At 40.2% G+C, this 21,607-nt stretch overlaps 1 protein-coding gene across 1 annotated transcript in view; it reads right to left on the bottom strand.

Annotated features, from left to right (window-relative positions):
• The window catches only part of MAOB (monoamine oxidase B), a 113,089-nt gene extending 91,856 nt beyond the window's left edge, over positions 1–21,233 (bottom strand). The window contains exon 1 of the mRNA XM_021673282.2: positions 21,037–21,233. Within this exon, the coding sequence (XP_021528957.2) occupies positions 21,037–21,082 (46 nt within the window). The 5' untranslated portion in view covers positions 21,083–21,233. The remainder of the gene's footprint in view (positions 1–21,036) is intronic.
• Between the last annotated feature and the right edge of the window lie 374 nt (positions 21,234–21,607).

Genomic DNA, 21,607 nt, shown 5'->3' with positions numbered 1-21,607 from the left:
GAAAACTAAAATGCTTCCCCTGTGAAGGTCATGTAAGCACCTGAAATTTTAGAGTTATTTTCAGGGTTTTGTTAATTATTAAATCCTCAGGGACATTTAAATTCTAGGCCTGCACAGTTAGATTATTGAAAAGAAAGATACCTGTTCAATGCTGTACTAGCTACTTACAGAAATTTTTTACATTTTAAATGTATTTTAGAATTATGCTCCAGCTGAAATGTGTGTGTGTGTGTGTGTGTGTGTGTGTGTGTGTGTGTGTGTGTATTTTTAAGTACTTTGAGCAAACTCTCTGTACTCTCAAGCTTTGGGCATAGTCCAAAATTGTCATATGAGTCAGCAACCCAAGTTGAAAGGTAAAACCTCCTGTGATGGGAATGGCCAATTCCATTATGTTGAAGGGAGGTATAATCCGGACCTGAGAAACCTGTGCTCCTTTACAAATTCCTCCTAGACAAAGAAGTAAATCCTTTGCCAACTCAAAATGGCAATGTCACCACTTACACCCACAGTTGCAAAATTACAACATTTTATATGTCTTTAGTGACAAAATTCTAAATCCAGAAAATTATGCAGTGATGTTATGTTCTTCTGTGTTTCTTTGTCCCTCTGGGTTTATGTTTGACTCTATTTCATGTACCCTGTACTGTATCGTTGTATTGTATTATTGTATGTATTGTATTTTGCATATTCTTAGTGCTATGTCTTACTATGTCCATCTGTTATCTCATGCTTCCCCAATTCCTTGCCTCTCTTAACTGACCCAAATTCAAAGCCCAATAAACATTTATTTGTTTTCATATTTGTTAACTTAGCTAAAAATATACAGAGATTTGGGAGTCATCTTAGGAAAAATGAGCTTTGAATCCACTGAGTTTCACTAAAGGTTTGTGAAAGCAGTAGAATCACAACACAAATTTTACATACACTAATACCACACAGAAAATATGTTCAAGGAAGTCTACTTATTGGATTAGGCCACTTTAATTGCACTATCAGAACTCACCCTGTATTAGCCATACACCTGGGTGTAAAATCTGTACACTGGAAGTGGTTGAGACACTCACTGAATATATGCACCAGAAGGGCAGAGAAAGCAACGCAACAGCTTGGCTAAAACATTTCTTTTATGAGTTACCTATCCAGTTCAGAAACATAAACCCAAGGCAAGCATGAATAAAATTAGGTTAAACGTAGCATGTGGCATCGCAGTCTCTTAGAATTTGTTTCATTTATTTTAGTTTATTGAATTTTGTCCGTATCTTCAGTTATCCTGTTTGAAGAAAAAGGACAAATAAAACATGGCCAGTAAAAAAAAAGAAACATAATCATAAATAAACACTGGTTCACTCAGAAAGAAGAATGAATTCAACCCCATATTCTAACCACAAGTCAAAAAAATAGCCTTCCCAGAAAATATAATTAAATAAGAGACACAAGAAAAATATTTAACTTTGCCAGCAATTAAAAATGAAAAATAACCATTTTTCACCTCCCAAGTTGAGAATACCACATTCACTCTCAATCTGAAAAGGACTCATAAAGCAAAAGATGCTATTAAGTGATCCCAACAGTGTGATGAAACAAAGCTGGCTAGAAGAGTAATTGGTAAAGTACTTGAGAAAAACAATTTGGCAGTATCTGTCAAAAACATTAAACTGTCCATATTTTAAAATCAGGAAGTATTACCTTATGATTCAATCCTAAGGAAATAATACCAAATATGGGGGAAAGTAATTATTTCTGAATATCTTTAATGCACTGTCATTTGTAATAACAACACACACACATAATACATAATGCCCAATAGTCTGGTATTAGTTAAGTAAGCTATGGCATGCCTTATTTAATGTTACTTAAATTATATTCATAAAGACTGTAATAATAATATGGAAAATGCTTATGTTAGAAAATCAGGTGAAAAGATATAAAATCTTGTCTATACTATGACTGCAAGTAAAAATGTGTGATACACGTGTGCACCCACACATAGCCAAAACAAATGAATGCATTTTTAAGATGCTGGTAACAATATATACCCAAAGTTAAGAGTGGTTGTCTTTAAATGGGAGGTCTTTAAAATAAATTTATACCATATGGACAATGTCATTTAGTGGACTATTTACTGAACGTCTTTACAAATAATCAACTTTCTTTATAAATTTATACTTTTGAGATACCTAAATTAAGCATTTAGTCACATAATTGCAAAACTTCTCTGTAAATCACAGTCCACCTTCCTTTATATTGCTTCCAACTCTCTCTATTTCAGAAAAATAATGGATACAAGTAAATTGATAGAAATGCTTTCCCAAAAGTCAACTACTTGGTATTTTATGAAATTTACTTCAATTACAAGCTAATGATCAGATTGGGAGATGGAGGGAAAGATGCACATTATTCTTTCAAGGCTAGGGAGCTATTTATTTTAATTGCTTTTTTAACACCACCAATACATCTCTATTAGATTACAGTGTAAATCTCGGAATTTAATAACATTGTTTATATTATGCTTTTTAAACTCATGAATACCACATAATTATTGTTCATCAATTAAGGAACTGAACTTGGCATCGCTGTGACTCTAGACTAAGGAAAATACTACATGTTAAATATAATGTCTAAATAGATGTACTTATAAATATATTCATGTAAATTAACACATTTCATATGTGCATACACTTAAATATGTATTTATTTTCTTTAGCAGTTTCCATGTGAATGAAGCATTTTATCTTATAAACATATAAATATATATACAATATATACATACATTATCTGTGCACATATATAATATTACTTACCAAATGCTTATTGTTTAGGATAATCTTTTTCCTAGTGATAAATGTTTTATCTTCATTGGTTTTGTGCCATTTATGAATGGTAAACTAGAATGTGTCTTAATTTCCATTTAGTTTGCATTTCATTACTGAAAGCTTACCTTGTTTCACATTATTTTCCAGGAATATCTACAATCCAGGAAATGATCACCTCAAACAATAGATGGATAAACAACATTTTGACGAGTGGATTTATTCCTGCCAGTATGATATCTTATTTGGGCTTTGGTCTTAACTGCATAGAGGACGTTTAGGTTCAATTTCAAAACTGACGATGGCCCAGAGTCAGCTTTTAAAGGATGGGAGTGGTGTGGTTTGAAACAGTACGTGGATGCCCTACTTAACCTTTGAAACTGGGTCAGAACTAGCCAGAACTGGGTCAGCCTCAGGACAGCATCTTGCCTAAAGAAGCTGAATAGACTAAGAATTTTTCCCAGAGGATCTCTCCCAGCACCAACCATCTCAGAAAAGCATATGAGAGGCACAGGCAACCCAGTAATCCAGACATCTCTACCCTCTTTCCAGGAGGCAGCACAAAATAATGACTTTGTAGGTGTACCTGCACTACGTGACATTCAGTAAATCATTGCAGATCGTACTTTAAAATCTTAAGAGGGTGATCCTCAAAAGGTTAAACAAAGAGTGACCATGTGATCTACCAGTTTCACTCCCAGGTATATACCGAAGAGAAATCAAAATATCTCCACATAAAAACTTGTACAAGAATGTTCATAGCAGCACTATTCATAATAACCAAAAGGCGGAAACAACCCAAATGTCCATCAACTAATTAAAAGATAAACAAATTATGGTATACCCATATGATGGAATATATTTGGCCTTAGAAAGGAATGAAATACTGATACATACTACAACATGGATGAAACTTGAAGACTTTATGCTAAATGAAAGAAGCCAGACACAGAATACCACATAGTGTTTGATTCCATTTGTATGAAACACTCATAATTGGCAAATATCTGGAGACAGAAAGTAGATTAATGTCTGTAAGGACCTGAGGGATGACGGTGGTGATGGGGAATGAGGAATGACTGCTAAGGGATGTAGTTTTCTTTTGGGGGAACAAAAATGTTCAAGAATTACATTGGGGTGATGATCATAAGACCCTGTGACTATATGAAAAGCCACTGAATTGTACACTTTAAATAGGTGAATTGTATGATATGTGAATATCTCAACAAAGCTATTATTTAAAAAATCTTATGAAGATAACATTTTAGAACTCAGTAAAGTTGGTTATTATTACCATTACTTTTTCAAGTGATTCAGAGGTTTTCATGAAAAATGTTGTAGCAGGTATTGTCGATGTTGCACTCATATTCCCTCCTCATTCACTTCTCCGAGCAACCATTGTTTACTTGAACTACTGTGACTGACTGTTTGCCCAAAAACTTTTTTTTTCTGGCTGCAGGCACTAATGTAGTTCACACAGGTCTATCAGACAAGAGGAAGGACTCCCCAAAGCGAATTTTAAAATGTATTTAGAAGAATGATCAAAAGTTACCTAAGTCTGGGGGTGGGAGGGATGAGAACTAGGAATACCACATGTGAGAGAAGCAGGTACAAAGGCCAGAGATTGCAGATGATTGAAGAACTTCAAAGTGGATCAGTGTAGCTACAGAGCCCTAGGAAGAGTCAGGGGAAACAAGGCATCCAAAGTAGGTAGAGTTCAGGTCTGCAGTGTTTCTGGGCCATAACCATCATTTCAGACTTTATCCCGAGGTTATTTGGGGGCCATGGAAGGATTTGAAGCAGAAGAGTAAACCTCATGGGACTTACATTTTAGAAAAATTGCCCTTCCAGGAGAAACGCATGAAAGGAAACATACCAGGCTGTTAACGCAGGTTACCTCAGGAGGGCAGGAATGAGGTGAAGGTCGACAAATATTTAGCTTTGTCTTTGAACAACTTTGTTTGCTTCACTTCTGACAATAAATATGTTTTGTGCCTAAAAAATATCAAATCTGAATTTTTCCTATACACACATTGTACTTCCTTTACTGTAAGAATGAACTAGAAGGATGAACCTCGAGGATATTATGCTAAGTGAAATAAGCCAGACACAAAAGGACACATTCTGTATGATTTCACTCATATAAGAACTGAGAGCAGTCAAATGCATAGAGACAGAAAGTAGAATGATGGTGGCCAGGGGCTAGGGAAGAGGGGTATGGGAAGTTATTGCTTCATGCGTACAGAGTTTCTGTTTGAGAAGATGAAAAAGTTCTGGAGATGGATGGTGGTGATAGTTGTACGACAATGTGAATGTACTTAATGCCACTGAACTGTACACTTAAAAACAGTTAATATGGTAAATTGTATGTTAGGTATATTTTACCACAATAAAAAAAACAGAATGGACTGGAGAAGGACTAAACAGAATGATGAGACACAAATGAGCAGACTGTGGGAACTACAGTGGTCCATGTGGGGAGCACCAGATTCAGAATGGGCATGGAGACAGTTAAGTGGTTACCACTGTGGGCAACTGTGGGAAAATCTGGGAGACAGTATGGAACACACTTTAGCTATCCTAAGAGATGAGGAAGATGGGTTGCTCATTCATCAAATCGTGTTAGTCATAGACTGATGACTGCTTTTGAGGGGGCATTAACCCCATCCCCACTGCTCGCCTGCCTGGATATGAGCCAAGAGGAGCTCCAGTGGCCAGAGAAAGCCCGCAGGCAAAAGCTTGTAGCAGACAGAGGCCTTAAGTTCGTGTGTGTGAAAATAAGTGCTAAGGGGATTTGGTGGGATCCCTACAATGTCTGCTACAAATGTCAAGGCTCTTGGCTTGAAACCTGGCCGGAATGTGGTTCCATTTCCTGAAACAGGAAACATTACTGGCCAAAGAAGTAGGAACAGGCAGGGGAAGGGAGCTGGCAATGGAGACTGCTGGAGCAGCTAGTGATTTAGGAGGGAAGCAGGAAATTGTGCTATCATGGGAGGGATGAGGAGAAGTGATGTTTTAGAATGCCCAGTTAATACATAGCACAAGAAACTAGAAATTCTTTTCTTAGATCATGGCAAGTATTTTAGAAAACAGTATTAGTTAAGTAACAGTTTATAGGCACTAAACACCTCATACTGCACTATGCTACAAAACTCAGATGCCAAAGATGAAAAAAACAATATTCAACTAGAAAGCAGTATAAGTGTTTCCACTCCTCATCTTTTTCTTTCCTTTTACTTAATGTATGAATTATACAAACCAATATACTATACATACCACCTTATAGGAAGGCTGTATTTGTTGAGGAAAAAATTTACTTTCCTTTTCTTATCATGTGTACAAGAATTATAGGTAACCAAAGTCCTTTATAAATACCAGAGAGATACTGCTGTTATTATATTTGGCACATGTATTTTGTTTGTTCTTCACATATAGCTATAATTACAAAATTGAATAAGCTCTCATTTAAAAATTACTTGCAGACATCATTCTTCACCTGTCATTGAGATCTTCATTGCATTTAAAAATATTGAAAAATGACGCTAAAATTTACATATAGGATGTATAATTTAAAAGCTTCTTTAAATTCTAAGTGTTAATACTTCTTTTTTAAAATCCCTTTTTTCCTAAGAAAAAGTATTCAAACATCTTTGCACATACATATATATTCAATAGAATTTCAAAATTCACGAATGCCTTTAATTTTAGAGATTAATTTTAAATTTATTCTCAAGCAACCTTTAAACCTACAGTCTCCTTTCAAATAAATTTATCTATGGGGAAGGAAGCCAGATTTTAAAAAATATGTTTGGTGAAGTATATTTTTTAAAGAACACAGTAGGAGAAAAGAAATGCTTTCCCACTTTCATCAGCTTCTGCTCATTTTCTGATCACAAACTAAAACCCAGAAATAAAGCAAGCGCACGCCCCAAATGATTTTTCTTCTACATGCAAAATGCTTTTACCTTTCCTACTTACTGTCATCTCAACCTCTTTGTATTTTTCCCCATTTCTCAGACCTGTTCCACTGGAAGCTCAATACTGTGGACTGGCCAACTGATTTATCTACGGAAAATTCATTGCCCCCTTGGACACATTCTCTATGATATCAGAGAGAAAGGAACAAAGGGAGAGAAGCAGGACACAGGTGGTATATTTTGGATGTTCTGCCTTTTATCAACTAGGACCATGTGATTTCCTTTCAGATATTGACCGTTCCTGTGTGCAGCCCAATTTCTGTTAACATAAAAGGCACGTACGATATTCTACTTATACCCCGTATAAGGCTAGAAGTATCATACCACCTATGAGTAAAACTAAAAAAGCTAGCAGAGGACAGAGACTTGGAAAGCAAAGCCAAAGTGATCTTGTCCAAAGGTAAGCTGTTTCAAGGCACCAGGAGGCTTCTTTCATTTAAAAAGTACATTTTTGTGCATGTGCCAAAAATAAATAAGCACAGAAAATGTCATTTCACATCAGTTCTTGTGTGTGTGTGTGTGCATGTGTTGAACTGGAACCTGATTGTTCATTCCTAGAACTTAGCATACAGGAGGCATTCAGTTAATGTTTTCTAAATGAAAGCCTTGTAGCAGACAGACAGGGATAGAATGGCGTGTTGCCAGCAATGATTTCGGGTAGATAGTAAATATGAGGCTGAATCACCGGGTTGAAAACTAGCCCGCAATTTCCTTTTACAGACTCTTCCATAAACAACAGGCTTTTGCTTTTTCAATCAGAGAACAGAATTCTCAAAGTGCTACTGGTATCATAACACTAATGGTCCAGCTGCATAAAGTGTAGTTTGATGGGGTATGGGAAGGACAGGATTTCTCTCTCTATTATAATTTGTTTTGGAATAGGACAAAGTGCTGTTCCCACTGGACTTTAAATAATGCTAAATTTTGTACAGCCTCTGACTTTTTTCTATGCTTTTCTAATCATGTTCAAGAAAACAAGCTGAGAGATAAAGCCTGCCTTTGTCTCCCAGCTGCTTTGCATTGCTGTAGTGTGAGCACCTTGCTTTGTTTCCCTTCCTCATCCTGCTGTACATCACTCACATAGCAAATCAGCAGTGGAGGGGTTAGCTTCCCCAGTGACCTGCATGCAATTTTAACAGAGACCTACTTCGAATCTTTAGGACCTCAAAGTGTGCGATTCCTGCCTTTCTGAATAAAACAGAAGGACTTTTCAATCTCTAAACTTAGATTAAAGGGATAGTTGTCTCTTCTGCCTTGATGTAAAACCAATAGCAGATTAGTAAATAAAAAATAATATGAAATAAAACCATTTTTCTGACTCTTAAATTATTTTTTTGAATCACATAGAAAATGAAATCTCTGGACATGCTGATTCAAATTTTGCAACTGATTTAAACAATGGTAATTTCCAAGTAGTACAATCAAAAGCTTGATTGTCAAAACCCTACAGAGCACCCCCTCGCAATCATGATTTCCTATCTTTCTAGTTCACTTGCTCAAATTGCTCTAATATACATATTCTTTAACAAGACAAAGACCTCAAATCTAGTAACGTCTCCATTTGAATCTATAAACCAGGTTTCTCCCTCATAACCTCCCTTTCTCCCTTATCCATCAAGAACTCCACTGTCTATTTTTTATAATCACTTTCAGCATTTTCAACACCCTGTGAGAAATCCTACAGGAAGTTGCATAAAATGGTCACAGGATAAGGGGAAGAATATAGGTATGTGCCAACAGCACTATTTTTCTAAGAACCCAGAATCTGAGCTGGATCCAAAATGGTGGATTGGAATAGATGGACAGCTTCCAACCTTCTGTAGCCGGTCTTCACAGATTAAGGCTGTCTGTTTCATGATTTCTCTCTTAGCTGTACTGCCACAGATTTCTCCAGTAAAGAAAGGAATCCATATTTCAAGCACTTCCAGATCAGAAGCCCTAAGTTTCAGCTCTGAATCAGCACACAGAGCAGTAAGAGAAGAATGGGATTCTCCAGAGAGTGTTTGGGCCAGCATAGTGATCAACCTCTACCTTTCACCCTTACCTTGGGGGCTCTCGGGCACCAAAGAGTGATTATCCAAAACTGATGAGGCTAATCACTCTCCCCAGGCCGAACCGGCCTCTTGCATCCTTGGTAGAGGCCGTTAAAGAACATGAAAAAGCTCATGCCCTTTAATTGCTTTTCCCTCCAAGTGATTGAAGCATCATGATTAGAACATCTTGTGACAGAGCAAAAATGCTGTTCAATCATCCTCTGTCTAGCTTAGGGTCCCCTGGGTTTGCATATGGAAGCTTTATCAGGTTTCAACACATATAAAGAAGGGAAGCAGGATTGGGCAGAGAAAGGAGTTGAACTGAGAGATGCAATCACAACAGAGAAATCAGTCAGTCCTACAGTGAGCTCTCAGGGTAATATGGCCCTTCAGATTTGTCCCGGATTAAAGCAAGAGGGTATGAAGGCCTGAGCGAGTCAGCTCCCTTCAGTCAAGGGTGACTTTTAGAGAGGGACTCAGCTATGAGCCAGCAGCAGACAACACTCTCAGGAGGTCCTGAAGGTAGTAGGATAGCCTAGTATAGCATCCACTATACAAACAGTGAAAGTGAAATTTCAACACTCTATGTACATTAGAATATAGATTTAAGTTCCAACCACTTAAAGGTATATGTCAAGGAAGAATATTTGAATTTGCTGGTTATCATCTCTCCAGTAAATTCTATTGCCAAATCCTCCTTCAAGGCCTCTGAGGCCTTAGAGGTGAAGCTGCCACCCTCCTCTTCTCTGTCTCATCTGATCCAGATAAGCATGTCTTTCTCAGCACCCATCATCCCTCAGAACACTCACCTGTACATGTCTGCCTCCTTCTGCTTGGTGTACCCCTGAAAGATGGGCACACGTATTACCCATCTGTGTATTCTCACACCTAGCCCAATGTTTGGTAAATAGGCACTCGATAAGGGTTTATTGAATGACTGAATGAATTAACGAATGAACACATTTCTTTTTCTTCCCTGCGGAAACAATGACATAGGGAAATACATTTGATGAAACGAGGACAACTCTTTTAGTGCACGCCTTTATGTGTATTTATCATGGGTGGTTAACAAGGGCTGTTTGATTTTGACTAACTGGCACCATATGAAAGGGCTATTCTGAAACAGTCAACTATATCTTATGGGTCTCCTAAATAAACTAAACTCTATCACAGGATTTGAATGCAAAATAGAGAAGAAATTAAAATGTAAAACATGAAACAGCTGTTTGATCAGCTGTTTCAATAGGCTGTGAACAAAGGCTATATTCATGTTTTATCTAGATGGGTAAAAATAATTAATCGTAGAAAATGGTTTGTTACAGGGCTATTTTCTTTTCTTTTCTGCACGGAAACACAACAGTTATCTAATTAATGATGCCAAACTTCTGGAAGCACAGGCTAGATGGTACCCAATAAATTTAAAAGTACTATAAAAGTATATGTTCCCGGTAGATAATGGTAGTCATAAGGTAATAATTGTGAAAAACAGCTTCCCTGAATGTTACAGAGGGCAAAATTTACTTGCCGTCACTAATATGTTTCAAAACTGAAGATGTTTTTAATTTGTAGTGCCTACAACTTCATTAAATTACAACTACAAACTGGTGAAGAATCTTGATTATTTCTGTACTGTCTGGGGGATGGTTGAGTGGGAAGGAAATGTTGGTTTCCTATTGAAATGGCTAAGAAGTCCATTATTACAATTCCATCATAAGGTAAATTGGTAAAATTTCCTTGGGGTGACAATTTTGCAATAATTATTAAATGCCTTAAAAGGATTCCTAACATTTATCTCTGGAAACTTCCTAAAGAAACAATCAGAGTGATGCACAACAATTTAGGTTCATAACAACTTTGTTGAAAATGGCAGAAATTTTGAAAAAAACACAAATTTTCAGCAATAGGAGATTGATACAATCATCCTATTGACTATAGAATGAAGGAGTTATAATAGAATCATATAACTCCTATAGGAGTTATAATACAATCATATGAACTAATGTTATAAAATTATGGAAAAACATTTAAGACATGGTTAAACATTCATAATATGTTGGTGTCTATTTTTAAAAGGGATACAAATAAATACAGTAAATACAATAAAGTTTGCATAAAGAAAATATAGGTGGCAATAGTAACAATGGTGTTTTGTGGAGTTCAATTATGGATGATTTTCATTTTCTTTTTGCCATTTTCTGTAATTTACAGATTTTTCACAATTAATATGTATTATTTCTGCAATTCATGTTATTAAAAAAGACATTCACATCTCTCTAAAAAAAATCCTCAAACCATAGAACATCAAGATGGAATGTGATTGCATCTCTCATTTCTCGGTGACCTTTCTTCTTACAAAATGTTTGAAATAATTTTGGTTATTAACTAATTTGGTTATTAATTCTTCACTTTAGCATTCTGAAAAAAGATGCTTTGATGGATAACAAAAGCTCTTCCAATGAGCTTGTTTCTTTAATGTGGAAAACTGGAAAATAACCCAAAGAAGTGAGATAAAATTAAAGACAAAATTATCAACACACAATTTAATACACACACACAACTGGGATCATAGGAATAAAAAGTAGCCCTAACTTCAAAATAAGAAGTCAGAATTCCAAATTCAATTAAAAGAATCATTAGAAATGTTGGAGAGGCTAAGCAAAAGAGAGGATTATTTCAGCCAGAAGGAGAGCAAATAAAACTAAGGATCTAGTAGGACACCTACATCATTGTGTAACTCCGATAAATGTTGATGAGAAAGAGACTAGAATTAAAAACGGCCTAGCTAAGAGATGCCTAACATAAGATCAAGAGCTCAAATTTCAGATATGAATTGGAAATTAGATAGTATATGACATTTAAGATGCCATTAAATGGAGACTATGGTAAGATGACTAACATTTAAAACCTACCTGAAGATGTTTTCTGATCTCACAAAACAAAAGGTTTCCATGACAGGTTTTTGTTTTTTGTTTTCTGGTTTCTGGCTTTTTTTAATATATATATTTTTAATTTTTTTTTATTGCATTTTAGGTTTTGGGGTACATGTGAAGAACATGCAAGATTGTTGCATAGGTACACACATGGCAGTGTGATTTGTTGCCTTCCTCCCCATCACCTATATCTGGCATTTCTCCCCATGATATCTCTCCCCAACTCCCCACCCCCCGCTGTCCCTCCCCTATTTCCCCCTGATAGACCCCAGTGTGTGATGCTCCCCTCCCTGTGTCCATGTGTTCTCATTGTTCAACATCCACCTATGAGTGAGAACATGCGGTGTTTGATTTTCTGTTCTTGTGTCAGTTTGCTCAGAATGATGGTTTCCAGATTCATCCATGTCCCTACAAAGGACACGAACTCATCGTTTTTGATGGAAGACAGTGTGGCGATTCCTCAAGGACCCAGAAATAGAAATTCCATTTTTTTTCTGTTTTATTTTGAGATAGAGTCTTGTTCTGTCACCAGGCTGGAGTACAATGGTGCAACCTCGGCTCACTGCAACCTCCGCCTCCTGGGTTCAAGCAATTCTCCTGCCTCAGCCTCCTGAGTAGCTGGGACTACAGGCACAGGCCGCGGTGCCCAGGTAACTGTTGTATTTTTAGTAGAGGTGGAGTTTCATCATGTTGGCCAGGATGGTCTCAATCTCCTGACCTTGTGATCCGCCCTTCTTAGCCTTACAGGTGTGAGCCATCGCGCCCAGTTGACAGTTTTTATATAACAAATAAGATGAACTTTCGGTTTGAGATTGCCAGAAATACACATTTTATCATTTAGTGAATTGAATCATAGCTCTTCTTGAGAAGAAAATCTCTGTTTTTATTTTTTTAAAGAAGTCTCTCAATTCCAATGATAAAACTTTGGAGGGAAGACATTAGTCATTGTTTGTGATATTTCTTTTCTGGATAGGCTGCCAGAAAGACAATGAAGAAAGCAAATTGCATCTTTGAACACTTCCTTCTCCTCATTCTCGCCTTCTTTCTATCCCCATTTCTCTTGAAACCTCCCTTGGGCATTCAGAATAACCCAATACATTATAATCAGCTGACCACCTCTCAACCTGTTCCGGAATTTCTGTCCATGTCTTGGCTTCCCTGGCCATCAGGCACACGACTGTCCACCTTATCTTTATAGCATAAACTGTCAATGGCTCCCTATTTACGACCGCAAAGAAACTTAACTATTCACTTTGTTTTTCAGTCTCTCATTTTTGGATCCTGCCTGCCTCCTACTAACTTTCCTCCACATGTCTCCCCATCCTTTCATTCTAGACAAGCTGGACTTTCTAGAATAACATGCCTGTAATCCCAGCACTTTGGGAGGCCAGGGAGGGCAGAACATTTGCGGTCAGGAGTTCGGGACCAGCCTGACCAACATGGAGAAACTGCGTCTCTACTAAAAATACAAAATTAGCTGGGCATGATGGTGCATTCCTGTAATCCCAGCTACCCGGAAGGCAGAGGTTGCAGTGAGCCGAGATGGCGCCATTGCACTCCAGCCTGGGCAACAAGAGCAAAACTCTGTCTCTAAACAAATAAATATCACCTGCCTCTGGCCCTATGATTTAAATGATTCCTCCCATCTTTAAAGTCTCTCTCTTCTCTACCCTCCCAAACCTGGACTGTTCGTCAGAACCTGCTAAATTCTACACCCTTAATGAGACCTTCTCCAACTCCTGGGGTCTTTAATGATTCTTCTAACTTAGTCCTTGGGTCCCACAGTTCAGAATTCAATTACATATTATTTTTAATTGTTCCTTATTGCATGTGTATGCTAGTCTTGTGTCTCCATCTGCATTTTCAGTTTCCTGAGGGTAGGAACTTAGTCTTACTCTTCTTCTATACCTTCCTTCAGTAAATAAATGTATGCTGACTTGGGAAACATTGCTAACAGGGAGTCGGCTTTCTGTATCTTTATTTACTGAGTTAATGGAGGAGGCCAAAGATGGATCCATTTTGTGAACATGAAAACAGAAAGCAGAAATAGTGCATTCAAAGTATTAGTGATTCTAACCTCTCACCCAGCACCATTTGATCAGGTTTTCCTTCTGTTTGCATTTTCTCCTAAGGCTGAGGGCTTATCCTTCAGAACAGTAGTTTTATTCAAAAGAAGTGGCTGTGAGGTCTGGAGCCAGCCCTTTGCCCTCTCAAAATGTGCTTTTTCTTGGATGTAAAACCAAGCGATCTTAACTAGTAGGTAAAACTGTAAAGATGCTTCCATCTTCAGTCACCAATGATTCTATTAAAGCAAAGCATATTTTAGCTTGGAAGAAGTTTGTTCTTTGAATGCTCAAAATCAGGAAGGAATTTCATACCATTATGTCCTCCTCTTAGGGGAAATAACAACTTTTACGCAGACACATTACTAATAAGTTAAGCCCAGCTTATGAATGAGATCCTTGCAAAAGCGTAATGTTGCACATTTAACCTGAGCAAATTTCCACAGCATTCTCTTATGGGGCTGAAAACACTCTTTTTTCAGACACACAATACACTTGAACATGGCTCCTCAGTTTGGCTCACTTTTGCACCCTACACGGGTATTCGATCTTGCAAGATTCCAGAGTGCCCTCGATTAAGTACTGCCCAGTAACTTGTAAAAATAACAAAGTTAACATTTATTGAGCATTCTATGAGTTAGCCCAGGGACATTCCCCCACTTTTGAAGTACCAAGACAAATCGAAGAAACTTGGCTGAAGAAATACTAACACGAATTGAAGAAACAAGCTCTTCGGAAGAGCTTTTGCTATCTAGCAGGGCATCTTTTGCAGAAGGATAAATTGAAGAATAATAACCACATTCATTTATTTATTTATATGAGACAGAGTCTCACCCTGTCACCCAGGCTGGAGTGCAGTGGCACAATCTCGGCTCACTGTAACCTCCGCCTCCCAGGTTGAAGTAATTCCCCTGTCTCTGCCTCCCAACTAGCTTGAGACTCAGGTGTGTGCCACCACGCCTGGCTAATTTTTGCATTTTTAGTAGAGACAGGGTTTCACCATGTTGGCCAGGCTGGTCTTGAACTCCTGACCTCAAGTGATCCACCCACCACGGCCTCCCAAAGTGCTGGGATTACAGGCATGAGCCACCGCATCTGGCCAATAACCACATTTATTAATAACGAAATTTCCCTCAAATATTTTTAAGAAGAAAGGCCACTGATATAAATGAAAGATGCAGTCACATTCCATCTTGATGATTTATACTTTGAGGAATTCTTTTAGTGAGGGAAGAGTATGGTGTTTCTGGAAACATGAATTGCAGAAATAATACATATTTACTGTGAAAATCTGTGAATTACAGAAAATGAAAAAAAATGAAAATCATCTGTAATTGAACTCCACAGAAAAACTAACCACCATTACTACTGCCCAAGTTCCACATTTAAGGGAACAGATGGGATTCGAACTCAAGCCCCAGGCCTCAAGTGCCCTTGTGTTTAACAGCTGTGTTATCCTCCTTCCTCTTCATATAGGAATGTTTTGCATTTATAGTTTCTGACATATTTATCTCTTAAATATATATTAAAATAATTAGAGTTAAAGCTTTCTTTAAAAAATTAAGCTACTGACTTTCTCACATCATCTGTGTTAGCAAATCATATACAAGCCAAGAAAACAGGGCTTGGAAACAGCATCCCTGTTACAGGCTAATGTTCCCTGAATGTGTGTGTGTGTGCGTGTGTGTGCATGTTCATATGTGTATGTGTGTCAGTGCATTCACATGCACAGCCACAAACCACTTTCTCAACCCAAAGTTTGACAGTGAGGAAGCTGGCACACTGGCACATCAGACCACTAGTTGCTAGCGGACGTCTGTCAGCCTGATGAACAATAATAACCAATATCTATTGTGTGTCTGCCAAGTGCCAAGCCACATCCCAAGCACTTGACATGTATTTTCTCTTTTAATCCTCTCAGCCACTTTATGAAATAGATACCATTATTACCCCCATTTCCAAATGAGAAAACTAAGGTATGGGAAGGTTAACTATTTTGCCCAAGTTGGAAGAGCTAGTTACTGGTGGAACAAGGGTAGATCCCTTGCTTTTAACCCCTGTGCTCTACCACTGCCCCTGTGTGTATGGCAGGGAGCCTACACCTCAATAACCAGTCAGAGGAGAAGGAAATTGTGGCCATTGTCAATGGTCAAGCCAAACCTCAAACCTGCCCTGGTGACTTCTGATTCATTCAATGTTCATTGAATGAATGAATAATGAATGAATGAATGGTCCCCTCCCATGGCATGCAGCACCTTCTACCTTGTATTATCTAAGTATCCCATCTCCCTTCTTGAATTGACAAGTCTTCCAGGGCAAGAGCAACATGATCATTTTTGAATCCCCTACCACAACCATCTCTGACATTCATCTGACACATAAGGGCCTAGAAATTGTGACTCTAGTAACAACTGGCTATGCTCACACAGCCCACCAACCGGCCCCATCACTGTGTCCCAAGTGTATTAGAATCAAGCAGAAAGAACAAGGTTTTGTCATTCTTAACCTTCACAAAGCTTTTGTCATTTTAATCAAGCTTCTAACACTTTGCACAACGTGTAGACAATGCTTGATATGCTACCTTTCTTATCATTTACTATTAAATAATATTATTAATGCATTTATCTTCTATTGTAGTTAAGACAGGAATCAAGTGGCCAAAATGAAGACCAGATCAGAACTGGAATAACAGCCAGGTTGAGGTGAGGCTGAAGTACAGATCTAAGGCTTCCAAAATACATCCTGATGAGGAACCCTGTAGGTCCCAGAGCCTAAGGTGAGCCTAAGTTCCTCAGGCCTCTTGCAGGGAGATAAAGGAATGGGCTGAGGCAGGATGAGGCTGAACTGATGCCTACATGTATACATAGCATCCTGTTGTCACCTTCTCTATGCTGCACATCCAGAAAAACTATTGGTTGGTGAAAATAAGTGATTACCTAGAAATGCCTGTTTCTTGCTCCCTTAGATTGATAAACTCTATAAGACAAAGAAGGATATATTTCCAAAAAGGTAGAGTATGGCAACTATAAGCCAAAGTCAAAGTGATCACTGTTTATGGTCCTGCATGTGCATTCTTTCCAATCCTTGAAACAAGCCTGCCAGTAAGGCATTATGAGTCTCATGTTAAAGATGAGGCAGCTGAAATACAGGAAGGTTATGTACCTTTTAGGGTTCCACATAGGTGAGCATAGGAAATGAGATTCATAACCAGTTTGTTTAACACTGAATAATATGAATCAAGCCTATTCTCCCCACTCCCGTCTTTTTTTATAGACAGTCTTTGTCTGTGGCCCACGTTGGGGTACAATGGCATGATCGCAGCTCACTGCAGCCTCGAACTCCTGGACTTAAGCAATCTTCCCACCTCAGCCTCCAGAGTAGCTGGGATTAAAGCTGCATTCCTCCATACCCAGCCATTTTTTATTTTTATTTTTTTTTTAGAGACCACGTCTCCTTATGTTGCCAGGGCTGGTCTCGAACTCTCAGGCTCAAACAATCCTCCCGTCTCAGCCTTCCAAGTTAAAGCGTATGTTCTTTTAATATTACTGCATTACCTCTGTGTATTCTTTCCTTGACTAGAAGACACAAATTTCCAGGCACATCTATATAATTATTATTTTTTAGGATATTCAAGTGGGGTACAGGAGCCCGGGGAAGTTCTCTATTTTTCTTCACAAAGGTGAGGAGGCTTTGCCATTAACACATGAGCCACATCTGCCCACCACAAACCTCAACTCATGACCCCTTGTGAGCCATCTCTAACATTCCCTGCCCAGGCCAGTACCTCTAGCCTGCAGCTAGGCTTGCTCTCCTTGCCACAAAGATCACCTTCTAGGTATTGGTTACAATTTGGAAGTCTGGTTCCATCACTTCCAGGGATCTCAAACAAGTGCCTGCCACCCTCAAATGACCAAATCTCCTCTCCCAAGCCTGGCCAAAACTTTCTTTTTTCTGCTTCAAGTTGCCTTTTTTAGCTTTTGGGGATTGAACAAGAACTATTCCAGAATTGCAAAACACAGTTCCCATGGTTCCACCAACCCAAACACTGAAACTGAGGGATGCAGGACAGAAGCAACGTGCTGCTGTCCAGTTCCATGTGGGATATGTCATTGCTCTGCCAAGTCTCTGGAGATGACCTGCCCCTTGGGTAAAAGAGATTTCAGCGAATGCTCATTTCTATACCATACACATTTCTAAAAAGCTGGTCTACAACAATCCTGGAACTTTTAAAATATTAAAAAGAAAGTTATATATTAACAAGCTATCCTCCCAGTACATCTCTGTTTATCCCAAAGGGAGTGATTAAAGTTTGCTGACAGCTTTGAAAATTATCAGGGAGTTGCCAGAATGTCCCAAGTTTAATTATTAACAAAGTTTAGAACACAGAGTCAAATCCAGAGACTTTTAAACATAAATCATTGTGTTGGTCACCTACTAATTCTAAAATCCTACACACTACACTCTTGATTTTGGCCATTTCATCTATTAAAACCTCTGTCATACACATTTGTAACCCCAATTTCTTTCCTAGGGCTAGATTTCTCTCCCTGGGTGTCCTCCCAGAACCTCCAACTCTAGACGTCCTATCTTTCCCCAAATCCTTCTCTCCCTCTTCTTCATATCCCTCTTTTTGCTATTATCACCACCAGATGTGACACATGTCATTTGATGCATGGCACTCTGTGAATAAAATATCCGTGCTATTCATTGACCACAGAAAGAGCGAAATCGTTCCGACATACAAGGCACCCCACAATTCATCCCAACTGACCTTTCTAGCTTTCTCTCCCACCAGACCCCTCCGCCAACTCTCCGCACTCAAGTTCTTAAGTTTTCCTAAACGCGTTACCATGTTCCTTCACACGTTTGTGGTTTTACGCAAGCTGCTCTTTAGTTTAAAATGCTTTCTTCATCTAGTCTTCTGGTGAATTCATATTCATCCCTTAAGATGTAGTTCAGATGTCACCAACTCTGTGAGTTCTTCTCAGATTTTCTCAGAGTTTGATGTTCTCTTCAATCACCTTCCCTAGAACATTTTATATGCACTACTAAAACACCTATCATAGGCCAAAGAGTAGTAATTATTCGTGACTGTCTCCCACATCAGCTTGTGAGGGCCCCAGGAACAATGGCCCTGTATAAATAATCTTTTAGTCCTTTTGGGACAAAATGTGGAACAGGAAGTAAATGTTCATTGAATGAATGAATAGTGAATGAATGAATGGACCCCTCCCATGGCACACACCACCTTCTACCTTGTATTGTCTGAGTATCCCATCTCTTTTGAATTGACAAGTCTTCCAGGGCAAGAACAACATGATCCATTTTTGAATCCCCTACCACAGCCTCCCTCAATTCCTATTGTCTGAATAAATGGGTAAAACTCTTGAGGGGCTTGTGCCATATTTCAGACTCTGAAAAGCTATTTTGCTAACACTGTTTCACTTGCCCTGTAATCTAGCAATGACTAATTAGTGTTATCCCTGTGTGGCAGATAAAGCATTGAGCAAGACTGGGCCTTGGAAGCCTGCTTTCTTGGTTCTTAGAGCAATGCCTGTTCCGTGGAATGTTCTTGAGAAAAGTCAGACCTACTCATCAGTACCTTGTTTTGATTCAAGTTTAAGAGGATGAATGCAGACATTTCACCATTGCTTGCAAAAATAGCTAAACCCTTATCTACCTTTTCCGTATGAGTCTAACATGAGTAATGTGATCGAAACTGAAAGTTTGGAGTATGAATCACAAAGGGACAAATCACGAAGGGAAAATAGAAGACTCTGAACCCATCAGGCATACTTTCGTAAGAAAATGACTTTGGGGGCCTGAAAAGAGAAGCTTCAGCTTTCATAAGATGGGGTGCTATGCAAGGCAGCATCAAGAGGCACTTAGTAATAACTTTCTAAAACATCTAGTAGGTATGCTTTTAAGTCCAAGTTCCTCTAGGAGAGAAGATGACAAAAATGCTGAAAGAAAACTGAGTTTATACACAGCCTTGGCCAACGTCAGCATGCTGTGATTACCCATCTATTGTATCTGCAACACCAGGCACGGGGCCTGGCATGGGTGAGCTCACCAGAGCCAGCTAGACAGACACAGTAGCCTGAGATCCCACCCAAAGGGGAGGAAGGCTGGAGCAGAGGCAGGAGCACAGGACCAGAGTCAGCACCAAACATTCAATGCCTTGGTTTTTTCTCCAGCCCATAGGAGAGTCAGAACAACTCTGCCCTGCCATCCTCTCAGGGAGTACGACCCCTACTTCCCGAAGGCTACTTGAGAACTCCTTAGAGCAAGTCTTAGACAACACATCCACGGGGTCTAGAGGTGTCCTAATTACTGCTCAAGTGCCAGGCAGCGTTAGGAGGTGGGCCAGAGCATGCCCAGGGGACCATTAAACAGGTCGAGCTGAGGACAATGCTGATTCCCACTGACCCCATCCCATACGATCTGCCTCATCCTCCACAGAGGGTAAGTTCCCCCACTACCCCTCTCCCTTCTTCTGGCTTCTATTTTTTGGTGCCCTTGGTGTCCACAGCCCCCTGTGGCTGAGGGGGTAGTCTCTGTCCCCATCCTTGCCAAATATGGGCTAGGCCAGAAAGCAAAGCTGCAGCTTGGCCATCCTGCGCTAGGAGTGGGATGGGGTGGAGTGCGGGTGGGAGAGGGATAAGAGGAAAAACACGCATTTGCCAAGAAGACACTGCAGCCTCGGGTTAGATCCATGACAATCACAGAATCTCAGAGAATCAGGAGGGCCTGGAAAGTCTTTGGCAATCGATTGGCCAGGCTCCAGCCTCTTCTGTTCAAGGTCGTTTTCCTGATGTCAGGACAACAATACGATGTGGCACATGCTTGCTCCAAGTGAGAATGCGGAGTGTTCAGGTCCAGTTGGAGCAAACGACTGACCTTTGTGCCACCTTCCCAACCCTTTTCCTGGCTTCGAAAATTCCAGCAAGCGAAGGCCTCCCTTGGGGGAAGAAGTTTAATCTGGCCCCAGACCTGCAACAGGCTTCCAGCCTCCGGCCTCTGCGTCCAGGAACTCACCCAAAATTGCCCCCAAAGGAGGGTTCAGTGCGCGGCTCTCCGGACCCACTGGAACCCCCCCCGTGCATGGAGAGTCTGGGGGCTGCAGGGTCAGTCCCTGCCCCACGGCCGCCCCGCGCGCCTCTCCTAGGCGGCCACCTGTCCGAGCGCGCGAAGGGGAAGGAGGGCGCACAGCCGCGACTGACCTGAGATGCCGCCCCCCACCACGACCACGTCGCATTTGTTGCTCATGGCGCTCGCCCCGTTCCAGGCCGCCCTGGTGCCCGCTGCTCCGGTTTCTGGGCCTCGATCCCAGCCCTGCCTGCCAGCCAGCCCGCCCGCCTGCCAGCCTGCCTGCCGCGCGCTGCCCCCGCGCACCAGCGCCTCAGCGAGCCGCTATATTACCCGCCCCGGGAGCCGGGACGCGCAGCCCCGCCCGCCCGCCCGCCTACGCGCAGGCCGGGTGCAGCACCGGGCCACCGCCCCCGCCCGCAGCTCTGCCGCCTAGGCCCGGGGAGGGCGGGTGCCTGGGCGGAGAGGTCACCTAGGGCCTCAAAGAGTCCCGCCCCAGAATCACCACTCCTCAGCCTTCTGCACGGTATTTAACCGTCAGCTCCTTAGTGCACTATTAAGCTGGGCGGCTGAGAGGATGGCAGACTGGGGTGTCTTTCTTCAGGGCCCCAATTCCTCCTTGGGTGTGAGGCAAATCATAAGAAACTTCCATTGAATGGTTTCACGGTACCAGGCACTGTGCTCAGCGCTTTAAGCATGATTCCT

This window comes from Aotus nancymaae, unplaced genomic scaffold (assembly GCF_030222135.1).
Source record: "Aotus nancymaae isolate 86718 unplaced genomic scaffold, 86718_ANA_hifiasm-v0.15.2.pri h1tg000058l, whole genome shotgun sequence".
In the NCBI taxonomy this organism is placed as follows: Eukaryota; Metazoa; Chordata; class Mammalia; order Primates; family Aotidae; genus Aotus; species Aotus nancymaae.
Note: the sequence above shows the minus strand (reverse complement) of the source record. Positions and strands in the feature narration are given on the sequence as shown.